The sequence below is a fragment of the Trachurus trachurus genome, assembly GCF_905171665.1.
Source record: "Trachurus trachurus genome assembly, chromosome: 5".
Lineage (NCBI taxonomy): Eukaryota > Metazoa > Chordata > Actinopteri > Carangiformes > Carangidae > Trachurus > Trachurus trachurus.
In genome coordinates, this window is record NC_139896.1 from 26179807 (window position 1) to 26207379 (window position 27573).

Consider the following 27573-nt stretch of genomic DNA (forward strand, 5'->3'; position numbering starts at 1 on the left):
CTATCTCCTATTAGTAGTAATAAATACAGTAGCTATTTACAGAATGCCACACATGACATTATGACAAGTCTAATCATTTACTGTCATATTAACGCAGACATAAAGATGAGTAAAGTGATCTAACATAAATGGGCTTGTTTGCTCAGCTGCTTGCTCTCAGCATAGTTATTCTTTTCTTTTCTTTTTAAACTTTATGCAATATTGTTATTTTGTTGATTTGAGGATATTAAGATATCAGTGAAAGAAGAAGAGAGTTTTACAACGAATCCTAAAGTTAACAGAAAAGACAAAACAACAGCAAGAAACAGTAATTTAAGTGTCATCGCATAGAAAAAATATCAGCAGCAACATAAAGAACAAAACATTAACTTCAGTGCAGGAAGAATAGGGCGGTGGAAAAGGTGATATATGACTCAATGGTGCCATTGTGAAGACTGGTCCGATTAACTTAAGTGGGCTGTTGATTGTTTTTCTTTGTGCAGGTAAGACTATCTTGCTAGTACTATCACTTGTCATACTGATGAATTATTTTATGGATACGTTGTAAAGTAGTAATAACACTAGTGACAAAGTCCTCATACAGTAGTCTTCATTTTTCATTTAGTAGAATTCAATAAAATGAAGCCATATGAATAATTCTAAAACAATTTAGTTCAAGAATAACAAATCTCAAAATCTTTTCTGAACAGCCATCTTTTAGGATTTTGATTTTAATTTATATGTCACTTTTTCCATCTTTGTATCCTCTCACAACAAACCTATACATGAATGGAACATGTATTTTACAACATGAAGACACACATGTCTGCAAACAGCAGACAGATCACACACAAGACACAAATGCAGACAAATGTCTTTGTCTGTCTACGTAAAGCATGAAAGAAGAAGAAGACAGAATTTAGCATAGCATAGCAGGCTACACTAGTTTCTGTTTCTCACAAGAGGCACAAAAGACAAACACATGAAGATGTAGACATGTGATATCCAAGTATATGAATTATTGATGGCTTAGTTCATTTAAGGGATGATGAATAAGTTGATACTTATAGCCCAGGGTTTGCGATTGTTGTTTCTGCAAGACCTTTCAAGAATTGATAAGTAACTACAGCAAATATGGTCGCTGAGAATTTGATAGAATACAGGGTTTTTCCTGCATAGAAAATTGTGAGGTGGCCGTCCATCAAATTTCATATCGCCTGCGCTTCCCAACAAAATTTTAGATCTTGTCTTCATTGAAGATGTCGTTTCCTCACAAGCATTGAACTTGAAGGGCAAACTGTAGCTCTTTGCAACTATGGCAATGTGGCGCTGTATCGCAATCCGTGCATCAGACATCCAGGACTTCCAAAGAAGAGGAACAAAAACGTGCTGGGTTTTCTCCTTGCAGAAGGAATGTGTCCGGTGGCGCCCTGATTTCTCCTCTTGCCCTCCCCTGGTGTGCCGGCTTAGTACCACCTCACCCTAATTTTCAGTCAGGAAAAACCCTGAAATATGTTTTGAAATCCACCCGGGGCCACACGGAGCTTTTAGTTAATCATGTGGTCAGCAAAGTGGAGCAGTGTAAAGCTTTGTGAAGGGTCAGTGACTTCGTTTAGTCAGTGTTATACAGTAAATTTAATGTTAATGAGGCTGCACTAAGTTAGGAAACATTTCCCACAATTGTGAAATTGTGACAAGTCATTTTCTTTTTAAAATGACTTTAGTATTCAAGAAGTCGACTACAACATGCAGTCTCCAACATCTCTTACCAACAACAGGTTCTTCAACCTCCACAAGTTTCTTTTTGGAACGTTTTCCTTTTTTCCCAGTCTTTTCACCATCACCTTGATTTGTGGTTTCCTCATCATTACTATCTCCTATTAGTAGTAATAAATACAGTAGCTATTTACAGAATGCCACACATGACATTATGACAAGTCTAATCATTTACTGTCATATTAACGCAGACATACAAGTGATCTACTGTAACATAAATGTGCTTGTTTGCTCAGCTGCTTGCTCTCAGCATTCTTTTCTTTTCTTTTTAAACTTTACGCAATATTGTTATTTTGTGGATTTGAGGATATTAAGATATCAATGAAAGAAGAAAAGAGTGTTGTCCTAAAGTTAACAGAAAAGACAAAACAACAGCAAGAAACAGTAATTTAAGTGTCATCGCATAGAAAAGATATCAACAGAAAAGAACAAAACATTAACTTCAGTGGAGGAAGAATAGGGCCGTGGAAAAGGTGATATATGACACAATGGTGCCATTGTGAAGACTGGTCCGATTAACTTACTGTAAGTGGTCTATTGTTTTTCTTTGTGCAGGTAAAACTGTTTTGCTAGTACATATCACTTGTCACACTGTTGAATTATTTTATGGATACTTTGTAAAGTAGTAATAACACTAGTGACAAAGTCCTCATACAGTAGTCTTCATTTAGTAGAATTCAATAAAATGAAGCCATATGAATAATTCTAAAACAATTTAGTTCAAGAATAACAAATCTCAAAACCTCTTCTGAACAGCCATCTTTTATGATTTTGATTTTAATTCATATGTCGCTTTTTCCATCTTTGTATCCTCTCACAACAAACCTATACATGAATGGAACATGTATTTTACAACATGAAGACACACATGTCTGCAAACAGCAGACAGATCACACACAAGACACAAATGCAGACAAATGTCTTTGTCTGTCTACGTAAAGCATGAAAGAAGGAGAAGACAGAATTTAGCATAGCATAGCAGGCTACACTAGTTTCTGTTTCTCACAAGAGGCACAAAAGACAAACACATGAAGATGTAGACATGTGATATCCAAGTATATGAATTATTATTGGCTTAGTTCATTTAACGGTTGATGAATAAGTTGATACTTAAAGCCCAGGGTTTGCGATCGTTGTTTCTGCAAGACTTTTCAAGAATTGATAAGTAACTACAGCAAATATGGTCGCTGAGAATTTGATAGAATACAGGGTTTTTCCTGCATAAAAAATTGTGAGGTGGCCGTCCATCAAATTTCATATCGCCTGCGCTTCCCAACAAATTTTTAGATCTTGTCTTCATTGAAGATGTCGTTTCCTAACAAGCATTGAACTTGAAGGGCAAACTGTAGCTCTTTGCAACTATGGCAATGTGGCGCTGTATCGCAATCCGTGCATCAGACATCCAGGACTTCCAAAGAAGAGGAACAAAAACGTGCTGGGTTTTCTCCTTGCGGAAGGAATGTGTCCGGTGGCGCCCTGATTTCTCCTCTTGCCCTCCCCTGATGTGCCGGCTTAGTACCACCTCACCCTAATTTTCAGTCAGGAAAAACCCTGAAATATGTTTTGAAATCCACCTGGGCCACATGGAGCTTTTAGTTAATCATGTGGTCAGCAAAGTTGAGCAGTGTAAAGCTTTGTGAAGGGTCAGTGACTTTGTTTAGTCAGTGTTATACAGTAAATTTAATGTTAATGAGGCTGCATCTAAGTTAGGAAACATTTCCCACAATTGTGAAATTGTGACAAGTCATTTTCTTTTTAAAATGACTTTAGTATTCAATAAGTCGACTACAACATGCAGTCTCCAACATCTCTTACCAACAGCAGGTTCTTCAACCTCCACAAGTTTCTTTTTGGAACGTTTTCCTTTTTTCCCAGTCTTTTCACCATCACCTTGATTTGCGGTTTCCTCATCATTACTATCTCCTATTAGTAGTAATAAATACAGTAGCTATTTACAGAATGCCACACATGACATTATGACAAGTCTAATCATTAACGCAAACCTAAAGATGAATGAAGTGATCTAACATAAATGGGCTTGTTTGCTCAGCTGCTTGCTCTCAGCATAGTTATTCTTTTCTTTTCTTTTTAAACTTTACGCAATATTGTTATTTCGTTGATTTGAGGATATTAAGATATCAGTGAAAGAAGAAGAGAGTTTTACAACGAATCCTAAAGTTAACAGAAAAGACAAAACAACAGCAAGAAACAGTAATTTAAGTGTCATCGCATAGAAACAATATCAGCAGCAACAGAAAAGAACAAAACATTAACTTCAGTGCAGGAAGAATAGGGCGGTGGAAAAGGTGATATATGACACAATGGTGCCATTGTGAAGTGGCTCGATTAACTTACTGTAAGTGGTCTGTTGATTGTTTTTCTTTGTGCAGGTAAGACTATCTTGCTAGTACTATCACTTGTCACACTGATGAATTATTTTATGGATACTTTGTAAAGTAGTAATAACACTAGTGACAAAGTCCTCATACAGTAGTCTTCATTTTTCATTTAGTAGAATTCAATAAAATGAAGCCATATGAATAATTCTAAAACAATTTAGTTCAAGAATAACAAATCTCAAAATCTCTTCTGAATAGGAATCTTTTATGTTTTTAATTTTAATTCATATGTCACTTTTTCCATCTTTGTATCCTCTCACAACAAACCTATACATGAATGGAACATGTATTTTACAACATGAAGACACACATGTCTGCAAGCAGCAGACAGATCACACACAAGACACACATGCAGACAAATGTCTTTGTCTGTCTACGTAAAGCATGAAAGAAGGAGAAGACAGAATTTAGCATAGCATAGCAGGCTACACTAGTTTCTGTTTCTCACAAGAGGCACAAAAGACAAACACATGAAGATGTAGACATGTGATATCAGAGTATATGAATTATTAATGGTTTAGTTCATTTAACGGATGATGAATAAGTTGATACTTATAGCCCAGGGTTTGCGATTGTTGTTTCTGCAAGACTTTTCAAGAATTGATAAGTAACTACAGCAAATATGGTTGCTGAGAATTTGATAGAATACAGGGTTTTTCCTGCATAGCAAATTGTGAGGTGGCCGTCCATCAAATTTCATATCGCCTGCGCTTCCCAAAAATTTTTAGATCTTGTCTTCATTGACGATGTCGTTTCCTCACAAGCATTGAACTTGAAGGGCAAACTGTAGCTCTTTGCAACTACGGTAATGTGGTGCTGTATCGCAATCCGTGCATCAGACATCCAGGACTTCCAAAGAAGAGGAACAAAAACGTGCTGGGTTTTCTCCTTGCAGAAGGAATGTGTCCGGTGGCGCCCTGATCACTCCTCTTGCCCTCCCCTGGTGTGCCGGCTTAGTACCACCTCACCCTAATTTTCAGTCAGGAAAAACCCTGAAATATGTTTTGAAATCCACCTGGGCCACACGGAGCTTTTAGTTAATCATGTGGTCAGCAAAGTGGAGCAGTGTAAAGCTTTGTGAAGGGTCAGTGACTTCGTTTAGTCAGTGTTATACAGTACATTTAATGTTAATGCAGCTGCATCTAGGTTAGGTTTCCCACAATTGTGAAATTGTGACAAAGTCATTTTCTTTTTAAAATGACTTTAGTATTCAAGAAGTCGACTACAACATGCAGTCTCCAACATCTCTTACCAACAACAGGTTCTTCAACCTCCACAAGTTTCTTTTTGGAACGTTTTCCTTTTTTCCCAGTCTTTTCACCATCACCTTGATTTGCGGTTTCCTCATCATTACTATCTCCTATTAGTAGTAATAAATACAGTAGCTATTTACAGAATGCCACACATGACATTATGACAAGTCTAATCATTTACTGTCATATTAACGCAGACATAAAGATGAATGAAATGATCTAACATAAATGTACAATATGGGCTTGTTTGCTCAGCAGTTTTTTTTTCTTTTCTTTTTTAAACTTTATGCAAAATTGTTATTTTGTTGATTTGAGGATATTATTTAAGATATCAACGAAAGAAGAAGAGAGTTTTACAATGAATCTTAAAGTTCACAGAAAAGACAAAACAACAGCAAGAAACAGAAATATACATCAAGAGAATTGTAATAATTAGGCAGAAGAAAAAAAGAGGAGATTAATATCAAAACACAAGCGATGGTAATTACAATATCACCGTAATTATCATCCATCTAGTGTTTTGTTCGCTCTTGATTATGTCTCACAAATAACATTAATGAAAACAGTAAGCATAACAATTAAAGCATCAACACAGAGCAAGGTAACAGTAACAACAACGACAGAAAGAAGAACATTAACTTAAAGAGGGTGGTGGAAAAGTTGATATACCATTTAATTCACACAATTCTTTTATAGAGCCATTGTAGAAGTTTAGACTATTGTGTTACTGTATGTCAGTTTTTCACATGATCAAATGTTATCATGGAGACTTTGAATTTGTCTGTTGGTAAATCACTTTTCCATCTTTGTTCCTGACACAACAAACTTCGACATGAACAAAGCAAGATACTTGGCAACATGAAGAAGACACATGTATCACACACAAAACACAAATGCAGACATATGTCTACATTTCTAATTAAAAGAAGAGAATACAGAATTTAGCATAGCATACAGGCTATGCTACATGTTAGTTTCTGTTTCTCATAAGAGGCACAAAGACAAACACGAAGAGATGTGGACATGTACATTTGTGGTTTAATTAATGTTTATGTTAATCTGACAGGTGATGAAAGACTTAATACTTTAAGCCCAGGGTTTTCATTTGTTTTTGGACTGAAAACCAACAGAATGGGATACTTTTAATCTCATAGTCTGTAGAACTGCATGGCTTTTCAAGAATTGATGAATACTGTAGATATCTCTAAACCGGTACTACGATCTTACACATCTGGATAAGGCCGGTTTGGTTGCTGAGGCTTGACAAGACTTTTCAGGAATTGTTTTCAATGGGCTACATGGAGCTTTTACTTATTTGAGTGATGGGCAACATGGAACAGTCATGGTTTTTGTAAAGTGTCTGTGGTTTAATTTAGTCAAGGTTATATACATGTATTGTTAATGCAGCTTGATCTACAGTGGCAAGAAAAGTACATCACCCCTTTGGAATGACCTGGTTCTCCTGCATTGATTGGTCAAAAAATGTGATCTGATCTTCATTAAAAGATGGAGACAAACAGTGTCTTTGAGCTAACAATAATAACTTTTGTGTCTATTGAAGCCATTATAATATTAACAGTGCTGGTGGTAAAAGTAAGTGAACCCTTAGATTTAATATATGGGTGAACCTTGTTCAGCACTAATAAAATCAAGCAGTTTGTCCTGTAGCTGCTGATTGGACCTGCACAATGGACTTCGACTTGGCCACTCCAACAGGATTTTCTGTCACTCTTTGATCGCAACAAAGTCTGGTGTTTCAGTACCTGTATTGTTGTGTCACCTAGCTTCTACTGATATTGTTCTGTAAGAGACCTAGATGAACTTGGCTATTGATCTGACTGTCTTGGTTATGTAAATGATCATTCTGCTCTGTGCCACTGACATCTATCATCTTAGATGGACACCCACCTCTAGGGAGAGTGGTCACAGACCTAAATTATCTATTAACACTTTGTCTAAATGTGGACTTATGAATAGTCTCAGTGACCCTTGCATTTTTTTCAAATCAACGATTCCTAGTAAGGAGTCAGTTTGGAACTCTTCATTTACATTGGCTTCTTTTGAACAGCAAAGAACATGTTACATTATGAGTTGAACTAGATTGTGTTTGCCGATAACTGCTATGAAGATCTGACCATATTTTAGGACAAATTTATGCATAAATGAAGGCAATTCCAAAATTCTTGCCATGTTTAGATTTTCCTGCTGTTGCGATGTTAAAGTCATTTTCATTCCTAAATGACTTTAGTATTCGATAAGTCGCCTACAACATGCAGCCTTCGATATCTCTTACCAACAACAGCTCCTTCAACCTCCGCAAGTTTCTTTTTGGAACGTTTTCCTTTTTTCGCAGATTTTCCACCTTGTTGATTTGTGGTTTCCTCGTCATTACTATCTCCTATTAATAATAATAAATACAATAGCAGCTATTTACAGAATGCCACACATGACATTTTGACAAGTCTAATCACTTTCTCTCATATTATGCAGACCTAAAGGTTACTTGAATCTAAGAGGTTCTTTCTTCAAAATATATTGATATTGGCCTGTTGATTTAAAGATATCATCAAATATCTTTAAATCTTTAAAGTAACGATTAAGAGAATTTCATAATCAACCTGAAAGTTCACAGAAAAGACAAACAACAGGAAGAAGAAGTCTAAACATCAAAAGAACTGTAAAATGCGGACAAAAGAAATAAGGGACATTAATATCAAAACACAAAGACATTAATAACAACAATGATATTTTGGAACAGATTTCTCTGTAGATATGTCATACATTTGGTTACATCCTGCTAAGCATTCAGAAGAAGAAGATACATTAAAATGTGAATGAGTTTCTTACCTATAACTGTATCTGGAACGAGGGGACCATCTCTCGCACGTCTGCGTTTTCCTTTACCTCCTTCTCCCTCTCCTCCTTCACCCTCTCCTTCCAAGTCGTCATCAGAAAATTCTAAGGAGTCAAAGTCCTCATCTCCAAATTCTCCTCCAGCCCCACCTCCAACTCCTGCTCCTTCTGCTCCTGCAGCCCCACCAGCTCCTGCCCCTCCTTCTCCTCCAGCTCCATCTACACCTCCTACTCCACCCGCACCCCCAGCTCCTCCAGCTCCTCCAGCTCCTCCAGCTCCTCCAGCTCCTCCAGCTCCTCCAGCACCACCAGCACCACCAGCTCCAGCAGCGCCGGCAGCTCCATCTGCGCCACCAGCTGCCCCAGACTTCATACTTTTCCCAGATGCTGCCCTCTTTGCCCTTGCCTTAGCCTCTGCCTTGGCCCTGGCTTTGGCCTTGGCTGCTTCCTTTCTAGCTGCTAATGCCTCTGCTTCTGCAGCTGCATCTGCAGCATCTTTTTCCTCTTGAGACTTCTTGGCCCTTTCCATTTTTTCTAGCATTTCTTTCTCATATTTTTCCTGCTGCTCCTTAGCTATTCTCATCAGATCTTCATCGTCGCCGCCTCCAGCCACAGTAGTTTTGCGAGCTGCCTTCTTGCCCTTGCTGGCAGGATCTTTGTTGGCTAAAAGATAATGTTAAATGCATTTAAATTTTTAGCTGAATTAAACAATTATTTGCTGTCAGGGAAACTATCTGCAAGATGTTCCATATTTATGCATGCTACTGGCATTTGTGTCGTATAATGAGAATCCCCAAAGATTAGAAAAAGTCGAAAGAGAATAAATTTCTCACCTTCTACTACAAGCCAAGCATTGCAGGATTTGATTCCTGCCACGGCCGCATAGATACCAGCATCCAAAGGCATACAGTCCCGCACAATCAGCTTGTGAATGAGCTTATCTTCAGACACAATGATTTCATGTTTTTCACCATTTGTGAGCAGGGCGTTTTTGCCAAACCATTTGATCTCATTCATGGGGGCACTCAGGACACATTGAAAGATGGCGTCCTCTCGTTCTTCTGCCTTGACCTCTCGTATTTTGACTGCAAAGTCAACTTCAGGTACTGCAGAATTTCAAAAAGGCGCAGAAAGAAGCAGACACAAAAGGTTTAATTCCTTTCATCTGTCCTATACATTTACTAAACTGCCTGGCCTGTTCAGGGTTATCTTCTATATTTCCTTTGCTACCTCTAATATAAAATGAAATGTTTTGGATTGGAGTATAACAGATCAGTCACAACTGAAAATAACTACATTTAGTTAAATACCATTTAAGCTTGTCCACTGAAGCAGTTACTTACCTTTGAAATCACTGGAAAATACATTGACACCTTCAACATCCACTGAGTAGAGTCCAGCATCATCTTTACCCAGTTTATTAATCGTGAATACAAATTTCTTTCCAATTCGTTTCAAACTATGCTTCAACCCCTCGCCTTCTTCTTTGGCGAATGCGACCATGATACCATCCTGCAGAAACGTATGGACATGTTTCCATCCTTATGCATCCAGAGGTAGTGAAAGAAAAACAAGACTGAAGTAAGCACTTAGTAACTTACCTTGTACACAAAGATTTTGCTGTTAGGATCCTTGAGGTCCATGTCCAACTCAATTGTCGCAAAGTCTTCAGCTGTGACCTCAATAGGTTTCAGTTTACTGATATGGGACACAAACTATAGAAGAAATCACAACACGAAAAATGATTAAGGGAAGAGATTCAAGACTGTAGAGTTCAAGCACAAATGAAATGAAAGAATAAAAAGTGTTATGGAGATGTTAAAGCAGTCCTCCATCAGATGCAGCATACCTCTGCTAACTCCTCCTCTCTTTCTCTCTTCATTTCATTAAGTTTCTTCAACATGCCTCGGAAGTCTTTGATACCGTACTCAGCACAGATCTTCTCATAATCTTTCTTGTCCGCACTAAGCAGGATTTCCCAGACCTTCTCCTCATTGTCCATCACCTTGCCGTGCTCACGTGTACCGTCAGGGTTTCTGCAGAGTGAGAGATTTCACTAATTTCACCAAAGTCCTTTGGGAGCAATTGCTCTCATCTTGTCATATGAAAGAAAAATATGAGCAGTGATGACTGAGAAACGCAGTGTAACCATGTATTTGAATAGACAAGCAGCTGAGTTCACATCATTTCACTCACCGTTTCTTAAGCTGTTTTCTGATGTCTGTGATGTCTGAAAAACCATAAAAAACAGTCCATCACTGTGTTACATCATGAATCATCAATGACAATTTAATCTTTAACGGTGTATGGGAGTTTCTTTTATTTCATGCTTTGTTCAATTTCCTATTTCCTTTTGACAAAATACATTTTTAAACTTAATAGACAAGACTGGTCATATTATCGTTATTGTCAAAGGACAATTATGCAAGTCTTTTTAGAGATAAATTGTTATAAAGGTGTCTTTCATGCCTGTTAGGTTAATTTGGACCAGAAAAAGCACTGTTAGGCAGAATCGGCAGATCATGTTGTGGCGTCTCTAGTGTCAATTTATCAGTCACATTAACGTAATTTCACAGTTTTTCTGAGTTAAATAGCTTTTCAGTAGCAAAGCTTTTTTTGATCTAGTATAGCAGAGTTATCATATCCACACAAAAATACATTTCCGATGACCTTTTAATGGGTCGTTCCGCTCTGAAATAAAACAAAGGACCAATGTGTGAGGCTACCACAATACAGTACATGGACATGTATGTCAACCTATAAAATCACTTTGACATCATATAACTGTACTTGGGCTGATGAGTGCAAATAAGGAGTATTGGCTGAAGTACTTTTGCCATGTTTGATAGCTTAGCTTGCTATATTTCTCTGGGGGGAAATTCAGTGTAGTGAAGCTTCACTTAATGTAGTGTAACACTTAGAGCTTAGCTCGCTAAGCAACAGTACCCCCAGCCACAGGAACTGACGGATCAAACATCACGGTGAGCTGTCTCCTTCACTCCTGTCAGACCTGACACAGCTGACACAAGTGACAACTTGATCACTGATGTTCTCCATTTTCAGTCAATTTCTAAGAGAGTCATTAATGTGTCAGCGGCACCGCACTGATGTGACAGATGCACTTTGTGACAGGCAGATTTATCCCAATAAATTCCATTAATGAATAAAATGTCATGTTATGAAAATATATGTGCTAATGTTGTAGCATTGATACCTTTGATCAAAACAATCGACCTCTATTCATGTTGGAGCACAACTGGTTGTGTCACGTTTGTAAAAATGTGATACTGATTCTGAAACTGGTATATGGGCTACAGTATATGCACTCTTTGAGTGTGACAGGGGTAGGGGCAGTGCATTATTTTGTCATAATTGAAATGATCTACCTTGACCCAAGAGTCAAACTAACACAACTTGTCCTGCTAGAAAATGATAGGATAAGATAAAACTCTGAATTTATTTGAACTCTCACCTTCTCCTGCTTGTGACTTTTGCAATTCCTTTTCTTTGGAAAATCCAACTGTAAACAAACAATAACTTCAGATTGCATTACTTGTTGATTGCATATTCTCTGGAGGATAAATAATAAATAAATTATCAATTATCTGATACCGAAAATAATAAGAATCCTACCAGCAATAACATTCAAGACAACTGTGCAAACAGCCCTTCCATGTTCATTTGTTGCATAACACTTGTAGGTGTCAGCGTCCTCTGGGGTAACCTTTGGAAACTATTGAAATGCAAACATAGAGTTAATGGCATATGTATTACAGCACTCACAGCAGCATGTGTTTTAAATGGTCTTCATGTATAGCTCATACTGCAAGTGCCACACATGTAAAGCTTACCGCAATGGTGTGTTCGTGGGAGGCCTCATCGTAATTTTGTTGGCACACGTCTGGGTGATATACTATCTCTCCGTTTGCTCTGCTCCATGTCACAGCAGGTGTGGGATCTCCCACGACAATGGCTTTAAAGACGGCCAATTTACCTGGAAGGGGACCAAATAAGGATTTCATTATGACAGATACTGTAAGTCATTGCTGTGCTTTTAGTAGGAATTGCTGTGTTGCGGATACATGGCATGTTTTCATACCAGGCCCACTAACTTGACAATCAAATTAATTAATTAATCTTCATTTGAAACAAGGAATCACCTCCGATGCTGTTAAACAATTTGTTGGATTGTGGTTTACTTTGGGATTAGATTTAAAAAATATATACTATATATATGATATGGGATGTTTTCGTGTTTTTTGTCACAGCAAATAGCAGAAAGAATGCAGGGAGGAGAGAGACTGGAGAACGTCATGTAAAACTACGGCAGTTCACGGCTGCTGCTTTAATCTTGGGCCCCCAGGGTGCTACCTCATGTTTATATATTTACATCTACAGCATGTGCCTCTGCACTAAGGATTGTAAATCGACATGACTGAAGCTCATTGTGAAATGACATGTATTTTCTCCCTTTCACAGGTAATGGGAGCAATTAGAGGTTTGTTTTTTTCCTCAATGACACTTCATCACATACACAAACCTGAGAATTAATGCAGTTATGTTAGGGGTGGGCGATATGATGATATTAAATCGTGAAGGATTAGAGCGTGTAGACGATCTGCCAAAGTGCAGAGATCGTAGGATCGTCTGGGGCACCTTTTATGTTGCAAGAGTGCATTTTATCAGAGTATGTTTAGGCTACTTGCACATGCTGGCAAAACTGCAGCTATTTAAATGGGCTCTATGCACAGCTCCACTACTTCCTGAATTTCTGAAAGGCAGCTCCCAAACTGATTAATCCAGGTGTGTCTGATCATTGTGACTACTCAGACACACCTGGATTAATCAGTTTGTCTAATAATGTAAGACAGGAAATAAAGGAGCTGTAGCCTAGAAATCTATCTGCACCCTAGCGGCAGCAAACATATTTGCTCCGTAGGTGGGTCTAGAAACGAGCCATAGGAACTTTTTGAGTCTCGAACACCGTTTGTGTTCACCAATCACAGCGCTCTATCTGTTTAGAGAGTCGTTGGGCGGGCTTAACGCGATGACGACATACATTTTAATTGGCTTGTCAGGATAACGTCATCCTGCTCTTTGCTCTGATTGGTCGTAGCGCTACCCTATTGGTGCAGAGGCAGTTTGAAAGACAGCCTTCATCCCGCCCCCTGGATTGAGCCGAGGTCTACCGGTCGTTCCCAGACTAGACATGTTAATGATATAGTCTGGCTTGTCAGGCTAAAGGAGCTGCCTTAAGTTCAGGAAGTAGTGGAGCTGTGCATAGAGCCCATTAAAATTTGTTTAGAAAGGCTCTTAGACCTAAATTGTCTGTTTTTCAATTTTAGATTTAAGATCGTGATAAAATCGAGATCGTTATTTTATTTTTCAAAAACTGTGATATGATATTTTTGCCATATCGCCCACCCCTAAATTATGTGGAAAATCACTTTCACTTTGATTTGTTTGATTGATCATCTGTCAGAGTCCGGGGATTTTTTTCATTTAGTCTACATGTTGCTTGTTGTCATGTCTGATTTGATAGGTTAAACAGTTTGAGCCAGAACATCCATGACTGTTCCAGTGTTGTGATGACGGACAGAAGAGGACCTACCTTCTTGAATAGTCAGGGCGATGGGTTTGCGGGTGAAATCTGGAGTTGACTGTCCTTCTGGAAGTTCCTCCTTAAACTGCGTTATCATGACACCGGGCACTTTGGACTTCTTCTTGATGCCTAATTACATAAGAAGAATATTAGAACTGAGAAGAGCATGTTGTAAGATGCGTGGTAAGAAGTGTAATGTGAGGTGAGAAAATATATACTAACATTCATCATTTTTGTACAGTGTATTCATGAAAACATGAAAGCAGTTATGACTTATGTTCAGGAGCCATCCTCAAATGAGTGAACTAAGTACAAGGACTCTTAAGAAAGGCTTACCAATACTGTATTCAGATTTAGTTCAAACGTGGATGAAAAATACAAATCTAAAACCCAGAGAAGTTACCCAGTATACATTTGTCAGTGTAAACTTCACACATACAGTAGACGCATTCAAACATACGTGTCAAGTGTTCGATCGGAAAAAAGCTACATTTGGGAATAAAAATGCCACATTATTAGATTAAATGTCCAAAGGCTTATATGTCTAGGCAAAGATAAATGAAATACCTAAAGATTAACTCACTGAACTCGGTAGTCGGTATGGTTGTTTTTAGGAGCTTAATTCTTTTTATTCCTACATATTTTAAGAACATCAAGCACTTTCTGTATGAACTGAGTGCCATGTGTAGAGGAAAAACAGCAGCAAGTGCAAATGTTCTGAACCAAATTAGCATGACTCTCACTGTCACCTCAGATCTGACCCCACCAGAGGGTTACTGTACTCGCTCCTCTACTTTCTGGAAACGCTATTGCTCTTTTTGCAAAAACACAATAAGAGCAAATCTACATTCCCACCTACGCTGTGTCTCCTGTGCTTTGGCTTTGCTTTGCCACTGTATCCTCACAACAAAGTTAACATTGAGCTCTCCCACTGGATTAAGAGTGCCTATAATGAGCAACCCTGTAAGACAACAATAGGGTCAGAAGTCTAAGAGCTTCCCAGTGGGACTGTGACTGTAATTTATGCATTCAGACAAAACTCCAGTTGTATAAGCCTTATTTTTAAGCAACTGTGTAAAAGAAGACCTGGCAAAATTGGATGTGTATTAATATACTTTGGCCTGTTGACATTAGTGGTGAGTGTTTAATCTTGATATAAGCATGCGCAATAAACTAATATTTAGTGTGATAATACTGTACATTCAGTTGTCTTGACATTAACATAAATGTTTGTGGCATTTATGTGAGGGGGAACTTTGAGTTAATCAGGATGTGGACGAATCATGTTCACTGTTAAATTGATTGTGGTTTACTTGAAGTTGGTTGATGTTATTTTTGTCAGGTCTAGTGCTGTTTATTTCCATTTAACCAATAAATTAATTTGCAATGAAGAAAAAAAATAATACTGTAATGCAGTCTATATATTTTTTAGCTCTCATTTCTAGAGATATACAGTAAGATATTAGATTACCTGAATATACAAACTTTAAAAATCATCTACAAATTCTAATTCACTAATTCTCCACTTATTAGTTCATATTTTGTGTCCACAGAGCAGAGGCATTATGGACTAGTACATTTCTGAGATTTATACATCCTCTATTCACCTTATATACTGTATTTGTTGGATGGCTTTAGGTTCAGTGAGGCCTAATGAAAATATTATGTTGACATAATTGGGTTCAACTGAGGCTGAATAATTTTTATTTATTTGTTTTTACAGTATCAAGCTTTTTTCTTTTCTTTTCTTTTTTTTTTTACCTAGCTCGCAAGAAGCAGGTTTCAGGTTAAGTTTTTAATATTTAGCCATTAAGATTTTTATGTGATTTAAATAAGGGAAGTTGTAACAAAAACTGTGTGTAAGGTCCTGAAGGGTGACATCTGAAATCAACCAAACCACCTATGCTCCTGTTAAACTACACAGTTTTACATTATTCTTAATTCTGAGCACAGTTCAGTCTAATTTTGTGAACAGACACAGGAAAAGTCGGCCACAATTGTGTGTGTGTCGGGGTATGTTTAGGGAGCCCAGTCCGGCCCCGCCCTTTGCAGCTGCTACTGTACAGTTAGGTCGACAAGGTGCAAATGATATGGTTCCAGCCTGGCTCTCACGTTGAGGCATTTGAAATGTGTGTCCTTGGAAAAAGGCATTGATGCAGGTTTGAGTCTGTTACAGAAGTGCCATGAACTAACCCACAGCAGTCTCGAGGGGGGCATCGCCAACTGCTGATCACGGGGGTTCAGCTGGTCCGACGGTCCCTGGTCTTTTATTATTTTCACTTGGCACGAAAGACCTGCAACAGGCAGAATATTAACTATAGAATATAGTGTTTTACCAAATGAATAGAGGGTGGCCTTGCATTTTGCAGTCTGAAGCACACTGGAGGTGAAATGTGCTACTGAACAGTACGTTTTGTATGTTGCAGAGCACTGATAACACACGATATGTTTGCATGGAGGTATTGATCAGCCTATTAATGTAGAACAGCAATTAAGACTGCATTTTTAAGCCAAGCATTGATTTCATGGGTCAGTCAGCAGAAAGTTTTTTTTTTCTTCTTTTTTCAAGTGTTATTGGCATAAATATGGCACATAAAGATCCTGTCAATCCTGAGCAGAATTAACATGACTTATGTGCTTTATACTGTAGCTGCTGTGTACAAATATCTTAGGTTTTAGGATTTAGATGTATTTTTGAGGCTTTAGATATGTGTGTGTGTGCTGCCACACATATTTTATATACAGTCCTTATCTGAAATGAGCCTGTGGCAAAACGTAAGCCTTTGAAACAGTTGCACAGGAGGACTGTTTACACTGCGTAAGAGTTTTCTATAACACCATACTGTATACAGGTGTAGGTGTAGAAGACCAATTTTGAAGTCTTTGATTTTGCCTTTCTTCCGTGGTTAATCGACTTCTTTTGTCGTAGCCAGGCGTGATGATGATAGATTGTTACCAGAGTAGGTGTTCCTTAAGAAGGCAATGATTGAAAGTGTACAGTTCATCAGAAATGAAAGCAGTGGATAGAGCTATTTTTCTTATTTCTCCAATACTTTCTCTTGTTGATTGATTTTTTCCTCCCGTTTCTTCTGTACAGTGTGATTCATTTACGCTAAATGCAGCTCTAATAATGCATCATTGTCTGGTTCTTGAGTGAACCTGATGCATTTTGTACTCCTATACCACTCATTAGTGTATGCAAAGCTGCACAGAGTAGAACAGGCCACCGTTAAACCTGATTATAAGGTACTTTATTGACTGTTGTATTCTTTGCTTTCATCCTGTTTCTTTTTACTTTTATAACTTTGTGTTTTTCTCATTCTCTCTCATACAGAAATGCCTTTGTGTATGGTACATACATTTGGCTTTGCTAACTAAATAAACGAATGAGTGATTAACAGCACATTCAGAAAGTTTTTCAAAACCTGCTGACTCTCCAGTGCTGTTGTTATTGGCTGACGTTGTCTGTGTATTTCTCATCACTGCAGCTTAAGTCAGTTGCCATCGTCGCTGTGACTTTGCAGATCCTTGCCACTCGGCTTTCCCAGTTTGTAGCCAGATAATTTATCCACTAAATAATTACAAACTCTTTGTCAACAATGACAAATGAAATTGGTGTGTTCCCTAATACGGTCTATTTCCTTCATTGTCATTGTTACAAGAGAATGAGAAGTTTAATCTGTGATCATACTGAGTCCAGCACCTCGAGGAGGAGTTGCACACTTGTGTGTTACCTTAGTTCCCTCTGAATATTTGTCACAAGTGATACAAGAAATCAAACGCTATCGAGAGCTGTGTGGAGCTTAAGGGCTTCTGGGGGTCATGGGTGTCATTCCAGCTGATTAGCTGGCGAACTCAATGTTATGTATTTACTTGACAGCACATGGTTCTCTGAGACCTGCTTTGAACTGCTGGGATCATAGAAATTGCAATTTTGTATCTGTGGCAGTCGCGGTTGTCCCAATGAAGCCAAGGAGAGCAGCGAAAACATTGAACATATCAAAGGAGCACAGAAAGGAGGAACTTTAAGAGGTGACTCGGTTTGGTGTTTATCGTATAAAAATACTGTACAACCTCAAAAACGATTTGCCTCTACAGTAATATTTTTTTTACTGATACCGAACTTATAATGTTTGCAGTTCATCAGTATTAACTTGAGTTTACAAGTTAATTGCGTTTTAAGCTTGGCGATTTCTCAATTTTTTAAGGGGGCACTGGGGTGGCCAGTCAGATTAGTGAGATGTATGAGGCCATGCCACCCCTGGGAGATGTTCCTACAGAGCAAGTTCACTTATTGAGACTGAACTGTGCCAACATACTGTACAGGATGTTTTTTTTTAAAAAGTGGCATTTTTGGCTTAACATCACGAGATACAATAGACACATGGCAATCAACCGCAGTGCCCTCTAGCAACAGTCTGCAGCCAGTATTCATATGGAGATTGTTGAAAATGTCACAATGAAATGCATCTGTTGTGACACTGAAAGCTGAATCATCCACTTTGGATGACACCTTTCAAGGAGTGATGAAGGTCACATCACACATGCAACTCACCCAACATGGAGTCATGCACTTGCAGGAGGTGAATCGTTTGTGTGATTTGATTTCTCTTTTTGCTCGCATACCTTTGTCGTCTGGTTGAACTCCCTCAGAACCGTCGACTTAACACGCAACGTGACAGCAGGAGAGGGAACAGGACAGGTAAATATTAATCCTGACAAAAGCACCATGGCAGGTTGGAACTTCGACAGGATTACGGACACATAATAAACATGAAACACCACAGAATACATCATATAACCCAGGAATGGGAAGCACAAAGACAGACACAATTTGAACAGAACAAATTCCTCAGACACATCACGTGACAGAAAAGTTGTTAGTCATAGACAAAATATAATACAGCACGTTAGCAGTATGGTTACAGCAGCATCTAGACAGTTGTGCTGTGCAACTGCTGATTAGACTTGTTTCAAGCTCGCTCAGGCATTTCCTCACGGCCGACATCTCAGGATGATTCCTGTGCAGTGCTTGAGAGAAATTATGTGCAGATAACTTTGGACAAAAGCAATTTTTGTAGGGAAATATTTTCAAATAAGCCTTCATTTTGTCTTCTATCAGACAAAGACAGCATTTCACTTTCAATTTCCTCTTCAATTGCAGCAGCTACTCGTGGCCATCGCGTGAGGATTTTGTTTGTTCGTCTTGTTACCGTCATCTACATGTCGGTGTTGTTCTTCAGACAGATTCAGAATATTCTTTGTCCCGACATGTTATTCGGTTGTCAAGAGATTTCTTTTCCCAGCATGCTCTCTGTTCAGTGATTCATGATTTATTTGCATCTTATCTTCTGGCATCTGTGACGCCTGCGGTCATTTATTTGACCGACATCTTCATAATCACATCCTTGGGAAGCAGAGGCTGATGAATGATGTGGACGGTGCTTCATTCAGACTTGTTGCTGCTGGTTCTGTGTGTTTCTATCAGACAGCAAAACAGTCTGCTGCCTTGATGATTAAAAAAACAAAAACAAACACGCCTTTGCTGGTACGTTGACATCATGGATGACAACCTCACTGTAATTTGAAAAATCATAAATACTGCTTTGCTTCCACTTGAGCAAAGAAATGGCTGTGGTTCTTATCTTCATTTTTCTCTCAGCAGAAATGGTCAGCGGTGTTTTTCATTCAGATATCAGGATCCCATGTCTTCAGAATAGATGCATTTTTCAACACAATACACTGACCTTGTGTTGTCTCTGATACGGCCATCTTCTCCAGATGTTTATCTGTCTTGCAGCTTGTTTTTTAAAAAATTTCTTCAATACAGCGTCACATTAATTACTTCGTATAAAGATTAGTCCTCAAATGAATTCTGTTTAGCATCATCCCTCGGTGAAGCAATACCTGCAATACCGAACCCCTTGACTGACCTAACAAGAGAGGGGGGGCGTCTATCATTCTACACTTACCTGCCTGCCCAGCGGCAGTTTGATCGGTCACCTTTGACTTCTTCCACATCTTGCCGTCCTCTGGAGCTCTGCTGATTCAGAAGTATCTGCAGTGGGGAAAAAACATGAAAGAGGAAATCTTTAGCAGAGCACAACGTGCATGCAGTGACTGACATTCTCCTCAGTCTTTTTAACTTTTGGAGCGGTCATGCTTTGATTTGTTCATTCTCTTTTTGAAAATTTAAGCAGATGCCACTCAAAGGGTTGTGGATTTATTTAAAACTTTTCTGGTGGAAATCCGACAGAAGCACAGTGCTCTTTTCCACCAGTGCAGTTGCTCTAACCAGTCAGTAAGAGGCAGCAACCAGTGTCATTTACAGCGACTGTGGGGCTGAACATGGGGAGCAGGAATCTTTTCAAAGCATGTGTTAATTAAGCAAGGACCTTGTTGAAGCCTTAAATAAACAGGGTGGAAGGTTAGGTTGAGTTAAAAAAAAAAAGACTTCTCATTGTCACAGCAACAGCCTCGCAGTCCAGATTATTATTATCTAACCTGTGGTACAGTCAGAAAGAAGAACGTAAAAGTTGAAATGCCATGTTTTATATAACCTCTTTACAAAGTCTCTCTTCACAGGAAAAAATACACAGGCTAAAAATACAATTGGAGCACTCCACCGCAATTTCCACTTGATTTAGATATTTATAAAATGTATGACCTGAAGATTTACATTATTTATCCAATGGAAGCACATTTCAGGCCTGAGATCTGAGAGAGAACCACAACCATGATATGAAGATAGAGAAACAGTTTAACATTAAAACCTCAGGTGTAACGTGACACTGAAGAGGATCACAAGCACTCATGGCACTTGTTTCACTGTGTCCATGTGAGTCCTCTCTGTTATGAAGGGTCACATGCATCACTTTTATGCCATTACTATATTTTGTTCTTGTAAAATTTGACCTAATGACTCTCGAGTTAAGAGGTCTTAACCTTCTCATTGGACAAGGGCTTGAGGTAGGAGTGGTTATAGATGAGCAATTAATGTTATTGTCATTATTACTTTGCAGTGGAACAGATTTTCAGATAATATTGTTGACATCAAGAGGTGAGTACTGTTTGAGAGTCATTGTGCTTTTGAATGACCTAACATGCTAATGTTACTAATTCTGGCAATCCTTTTCCCTCATGATATGATTTTCTGAATTACTCTGGATATTGCATTGGATATTTTATTAAACATTTAAGATTTATTGGTGCTATAATGTAAAAAAGAAAGTCATAACCGCACATTTGGATTTTCGTGGAGCTTCTTTTGCATGAAAATGCTCAAATTAGTGTTGATCTAATAATACGTTTATCATGTCTGTCTTCTGTTATTCATACACAACTGGCATGCTGCTCTCTTTAGCAAAGGCCTGTGTGTGTCTGAACAGCATGTGTGCTCAGCCTGCTCCTCTAAACCTTGATATCTTGGTTTCAAATTTTAAGCATTTCTCTATAAGCTTCAGAATGCTCATGACTGAATCAGATTAAATCAGTTTCTCTTTACAAAGAGATTAAGACTCAAACACTAAGGTAATCTGTGATCATATGTGATCATGTGCTCATAATAGCATTCACTTTGAACACTTAGAATATTCTGTCATAGGTACAAAAATACTGTAATGTCTGACAAGTAAGGAATTCTCTCTCTCTCTCTTTTTCAACATAGCCACAACTTAACCAATGAATGTTGAATATTTCACTTGCATTGTAACTATTAAGTCCTATCCCGATGTCACACTGAAAATTAAACCTGGCATCTTGGAAAGTAAGTGTTTTATTTTTAGTTGTACACATGCTTCAGCATATGTTCAGAAGGTTCTGGGATCTAGCAGCAATCTTGGCTCTGGGTGAGTCTGGAAAATGAACTACACAACACATATGGTAAAAGCAAAACAGCCTGCAACAGGAGACATTCTGGCAGAAGGCCCTTTGCATTAAAGGGAACCCACTGCTCTTCCCTCCCACTGGATAGATTGCTGCTTTAGCTGATTGCATTTATAGTTTAAGGTTTGGCTGAGGCTCCCATCTGTTTTAATGAAAGCTGACTTGTGAGGGAGGGAACATTGTGGACAAAATAACATAGATCCTGAACATCTGTCCCAGTCACTGTCCCTGAGATTTGTGCTGCGGGCTGCATTACAGCACTTCTGTTGCTTTGAAAAAAAAAAAAATTTTTGAAAAAAAAAAATTAAAGCAAGTATGTGGGCAGGCTGGCTGTCACTGCAGGCAAAATAACAAGACACCAAGCTCAGAATTAGAGACGGTCTATCTGAGACGTTGGACCGCTGTGGCAGAGAGGATATATCCACAGCTCTTCACCCTCAGTCAACCTGAGTTTGCACCGGCACTCGCCTCTGCATATCTTTCTTTAGTGCTCCTCTGTTGACATCATGCTTATATGTGGTTGCTATGTTCTGCGCATGCTATCATAAAGTAGAAAATAGCATTGCTGTAAACGAGTCTGCTTTCCTAATAGCATCTTACTTACACATATTCCTGTGACTGTTTGTCTGCTGCTGCTGCAGCATTTTGACAGTTTCTTTCCTAACAGCTTCCTCCTCATTCTTCACTGAGTGATCACTGATTTCTTATCTGCCCATGTGTGGTGAAGACCTGTGATGTTCCACTGTAATTATAATCTTTGCATGTGTGCAACAGCACGTCTCTTGACATCATTTAAACTTGACCTCTTCTACTATTAACCAAAATGTCAATGGGGTTCTTTATAGAAAGAAAGAATAAAAAAAGGGGGGCAGCAGAGATGCTGTGCAGTAGACGAATGAATTATTCCTAATATGTCAGTTGTACGTGACATGTCAGAGAGATTCAGCCTCCCTCCACTGCAGATGACTGCACCACTGACCATGTATTCTTGAAATGGCATGTGGTAGCTTCTCGAATGTCCCTCACTGCATTTCTCCACAGCACACGTCACCTGCTGCGGCTGAGCGCTCAAGACAGTGAGTGGCCGTCGGCCGTGTAACTCACTCAGAACCAGGCTTGACGACAAGGCCCTTTGGTGTCAAATGAGCGCTAATGGTGCTACTTGAACTTTCCCAGTGGAATCGCCCATTTGTTCGATTGCTGGGGGAGAGCTGACAAGTTGATGCGTTAAAAGCATGTCCCAGCTTTAGCATGTTATGTACGACAGCGTGTCTAAATCAGTCTTCCATGTTCAGTCACTGTATCCCTGCTCATCTATGAAGTGGAATTGCATTGAAAATAATTAGCTTTCTGTGCACATTGTGAGAAACAAGTAACAACTCCAGCGTAAACAACTTCAGCTGCAACCCCGGGTTTCTTTGGTGTAAAAAGAAAGTCTCCTTTCCTGGCAGAGTACAACCCACTCCCTCCATGCAAGTGTCTGAATCTCAGGCTACATATCGATTTGATACCTCCGTCTAAAGTTAGTCATCAGGCAGCAACCTCGCAGCTCTGACCTCACTGCTATGATCCAGCACTCCAGATTTAAAACCAGCATTCAAACTGAGAAGCCTGCATGCCAGCAGACTGGGATTTCATGCACCAACACCAAATCTGTGTCCTCATTGTAACTAAATCCTGCACAGTGTTTAATGCATATATAAATTATTGATATAGGAACGCAGTTTGTAATTTGAGAGTCTGAAACTAGATAGCACATAAAATTCTATTTACTCTGAGTCAGTTTATTACTCTTTAAGTACAGCACATTCAGTTCTCTGTAGAGGAAAATAGAATCATGTACATGTGCAAGTACAAGTTTTTTTTTTTTTTTTTTACTGCAAATATTTGTGCACCTGCTCACCAAGTGCTGACGTCTTTCAGATGCAAATGGACGCCGGCCCCGCGCTGTGTATATCCTGAAAGTATGTTGGTAGGGGCTGTCTTAGAACAAACAGGCTGCCTGTAATCCGTTTCTCCTCTCTGCTCAGTGCATTTTCTCATCCAGCTTTCATTTTGAGGGCCACCTACCTGCTCACAGTCCTCAGCGCTCTCAGCTCTGTTCCCTGTCAGGCAGCAGTCTGGTCACACTGTACCGCCTTCTAATTTTTTCAATGTAATAGATCCGTTCAGGAGTGTGCAAGTCAGTGCTTGATGCTCCTCTACTGCCTGTGGCCAGCGACTGCCAAAAGCTGTTTAGGCTTTTTTGTATTTGTGGTGACTCCAAAGACATTGGAGGTTGAGTGGGCGGTGTAGCAGGAGGGCACGGTGGAAGGGTGGGTCAAAGAGCAGGTTGAAATACCTCTTCAAGAATTATCTGTCATCATTATGAAAATGAAGTTTGTTTGTTTACAAGCTACGGGTCTGGATATATCTGAGTTCACAAGCTGAAGACATGAATACGTTTGCTGTGTGTAAGTGTAAGTGTGCTGTAAATTCTGATGTACCTTTAAGGTTTAAATTTAGTCATTTGATGATTCTTCATGAAAATAAAGAGGAAAAGACCAAACTTGTTGTCATTTTGTCTTTTTTTTGTATTCCCTGACACTTGTCACATGTTAAAGATACACACACAGCAGGTCAGGCAGTCGACACATGATGGATGGACCACCTGGTTATTTCAGGCCACTCAGTCTAGAACAGTAGTGTTATTAAAAAATAAAAACTTGTCAACGTCATCCATCCAAACACACTATATTTTCTGAAAAATCAACATTTGTTTGTGTGTTAACATTATAATCAATGATTCTTGACAAATTGGACATTGATTAACATCCTGTCAACTGTAATTAACAAAGTAAGGAATTTCTAAATGGTCTGTATTGATTCGACAGTGATGATGTCGACTGGATGGAGTTTGACATCCAGGGCAAAGTGTCCTCATTAAAGGGAAAACTGTGAGGCTGTTATAGCATGGTCACAGTTAACACTCAGTAATGATAACACATTAGTTGACAATAGGCCTCTGCTGAGAAATGTAATATCTTGTTGTGGATAAAACCTATTTACAGCTACATATCTAAAGTTCAAGGCTGCAGCCTTTGTCCCTCGTCTTTTAGCCCACACCCTCGTCTTCCAGCTGCATGTCATGTTGGGAGCTGTTGTATTATTTTGAGACACAGTGTGAGTGTTAGCAGCCACTGCCCATGGGGGGGCTTAAATCGAGATGTGAGGTGTAGGTGTGTCACATTGTCCCCCTCCTCCCTGTGTCTACGCCACCACCATCGCCACCGCCACCCATCGGTGTCGTGCCAAAGACGAGGCAGCTGCTGCGAGTTTATGTTCCTGTGTGCATCTGAAACCTGATCAAGAGTATCTACAAGTGTTAATAACTCCAACAAAAACATCCCCACTAGAAATACACATACATGACATGACACTGGGGAATAAAAGCACTAATTCATGCACAAAGTGAACCACATTTATTAAGGTACAGTATGAAAGAGAGTGCTACTGGATGTTTACAGCACGTACAGTATCATTCTCATATTTCTCAATATTTTTATATTTCAGTGTCCATGTCCATGTTTAACATTTTATTATTTGGGTTGAGTTTTAGACATGGCAGACCCTTCTCCAACCTCCCACCCCTCCCTGAAAAAGGTTTTTTTTTATTTTTACGGCATGCCGGGCGGTCCTGCAGCACCAAAACCTTTCTTACCCCGGCAGTAAAACCAGTGCACTTTGCCCCCAGCAAACAACAACAACCATAAATACGTCACGCTTAAAGAAATATGTTGAAGGGTGTCGATTTCTAACAGATGGTTGTAGGTCTGTGTCTATTTAAGTCTGATCTCTACAGTATAGCGTATAGGTTAAATCAGTGCTTCCATGTTAATTTAAATCATTACATTTTTTATTTGGTTTGTTTGTTTGTGTGTGTGAGAGAGAGAAACCTTTCTTTATCCTGTGTTGGTGATGATGTTCAGCTACTTGGCAATCATCTCTTATGGGATTTCAGGATCTGATACAGTGGTACAGTATAGCAGTAGCTTACATTTTCGTTTCAAGATGGCATAATTCAATTAAATTCAATTAACTTTATTTTTCCATTAGGATCTTCATTTGTGGAAAAGCGTCAGTGCTAATTTAAACAAGGTAAATAAACAAGATAAATACATATAGATAACCACTTAAAGCAGAAGTAAGCGATCCGGTCGTTTTGGCTAATGCTGCGTTCCAGGCAGGCTTTTGAAACCGTAATTTACAGCTTCAAGTCACAACTTACGACTTTGTAGCGTTCCAGGCAACCCGTAACTCGTGTTTTTTCACAGGTCGGAAAAACACGAGTTACGGGTTGCCTTGAACGCACCATAACAGTCCTCGTCCCTACGTCACCACATTCACGCGCATCCCTTGGCTGCACACACAGCCCTTCATGCCGTTCTCTCTCCTCATTGGATAAAACTTGTAGGATACGATAAATGTTTTCTCCTCGGCTCAGAGCAGAGCAGAGTGACTGACAGACCTGTGTTTCGGTCCAAACACTCTATGTAAGTGATTGCTGTCGGAAGATATAACTATTTAAGACTTATATTAACACAAAAATATCGCTTACTTCTGCTTTAATGCTTAAACTGGCTTTACTGCTTCTCTGACATAGAAAGAGGACACCACAGACATGTTCTGGTTTAATAGCTGGCTGGAGGGTTACTGGATGTCATCTGGTCAGGCCCAGGTCTGGGAGGGGTTGATGGGGAGCATAAGGGCCGGCTCATGCTATATTCAGATGAGTATGATTTGGCAAACCATTAATGCTCATTAGTATCAGTAAGAGTTAGTATTGATAGGATAAGATACAGAGAAAAAAATAATTGAATCATCAGGCTGGTTCATCTGTTCCTGATAAGGTTGTGTTAATTTATTATAGAAATACATTGTCATAAACTATAATAAGGTATATTTACATCCATATATACATTTGTTATACTTTATTTTTTCAGGAAGTCACAATAAGATCAAGATCACTCAACATATCCGCTATAATTCTGACTCTGGCTTATACAAGTTTGTGGTCTTCATGCATGATAATAAAACTTCATTCATACAGCTTTATCCACACTTATAATTCCATCTATCTTTTTCCTTATTGGTATTTATTCTTAAGAAATTTTCAGCATGTTATTACAGCTTATTAACCCTCACACTTTTTTTTAAATCCCTGTGTAAACTGAGGCATTCCAGCCTTACCCTCTGATTTTTACTAGTTCTCCTGGCCTTCGACTCGAGACGCCCACTGTCAGCAAATCTCGCACCAGGTCTGTTTCATCCCCCTTGAGGGATGCTCTCATCGCACATAATCACAGGTCAAGCTCCAGTTTTGAAAACATGTACAGTTGCATAATGAAAAATAACACGCTTGTCCGAGCTGTCCCCCGTGTGCTGTTACTGGCTTCCTCATACTCCCGCTAACTGTTTTGCAGACTAAAGCTTCCAGGTATAAGTGTACAGTGATGACTTAGTATTCCCCAAATTCCTTGACCCACATGCCAACTGGCTCCTTACAACTGTCTGCATCTGTTTCTAATGGTCTGTCTCATAATTCACACTCCACCTCCTCTGGCTCCCCGTTGCCTCCCTTCCACTTCATTTACCATCCATATCTACCTGTTCTTTGATATTCAAGTCCTTCCTTTGAGTCTGCTCCCTCAGGCAATGTCTTATCTCACTCTGTCATTTTGATCCGTCTTAATCATCATGGTATTTTACGTGCTTCATTACTGCCAGACATACAGTATGTAACTGCATTTGATATTTTTTCTGTGACGTATGCTTTTAATAGTGATGG

General features: G+C 39.1%; 1 protein-coding gene across 13 annotated transcripts in view; it reads right to left on the reverse strand.

Moving 5' to 3' along the window:
- igfn1.1 (immunoglobulin like and fibronectin type III domain containing 1, tandem duplicate 1) overlaps positions 1–24040 on the reverse strand; it is a 34155-nt gene extending 10115 nt beyond the window's left edge. For 2 of the 13 annotated variants that reach the window (XM_083972566.1, XM_083972557.1), the window contains exons 1-15: positions 23817–24040; positions 19835–19920; positions 13872–13991; positions 12112–12254; positions 11894–11993; positions 11733–11780; positions 10457–10490; positions 10110–10296; positions 9862–9975; positions 9604–9772; positions 9094–9366; positions 8255–8923; positions 7701–7805; positions 5407–5514; positions 1749–1856 (exon numbers count right to left, since the gene is read on the reverse strand). In XM_083972566.1, coding sequence (XP_083828692.1) covers positions 1749–1856; positions 5407–5514; positions 7701–7805; positions 8255–8923; positions 9094–9366; positions 9604–9772; positions 9862–9975; positions 10110–10296; positions 10457–10490; positions 11733–11780; positions 11894–11993; positions 12112–12254; positions 13872–13991; positions 19835–19883 — 2227 coding nt within the window. In that variant the 5' untranslated portion in view covers positions 19884–19920; positions 23817–24040. Of the gene's footprint in view, positions 1–1748; positions 1857–5406; positions 5515–7700; positions 7806–8254; positions 8924–9093; positions 9367–9603; positions 9773–9861; positions 9976–10109; positions 10297–10456; positions 10491–11732; positions 11781–11893; positions 11994–12111; positions 12255–13871; positions 13992–19834; positions 19921–23649; positions 23705–23816 lie in introns of all 13 variants that reach the window. The other 11 variants (XM_083972568.1, XM_083972564.1, XM_083972559.1 and 8 more) reach the window with 7 other exon arrangements.
- Positions 24041–27573: the final 3533 nt, after the last annotated feature.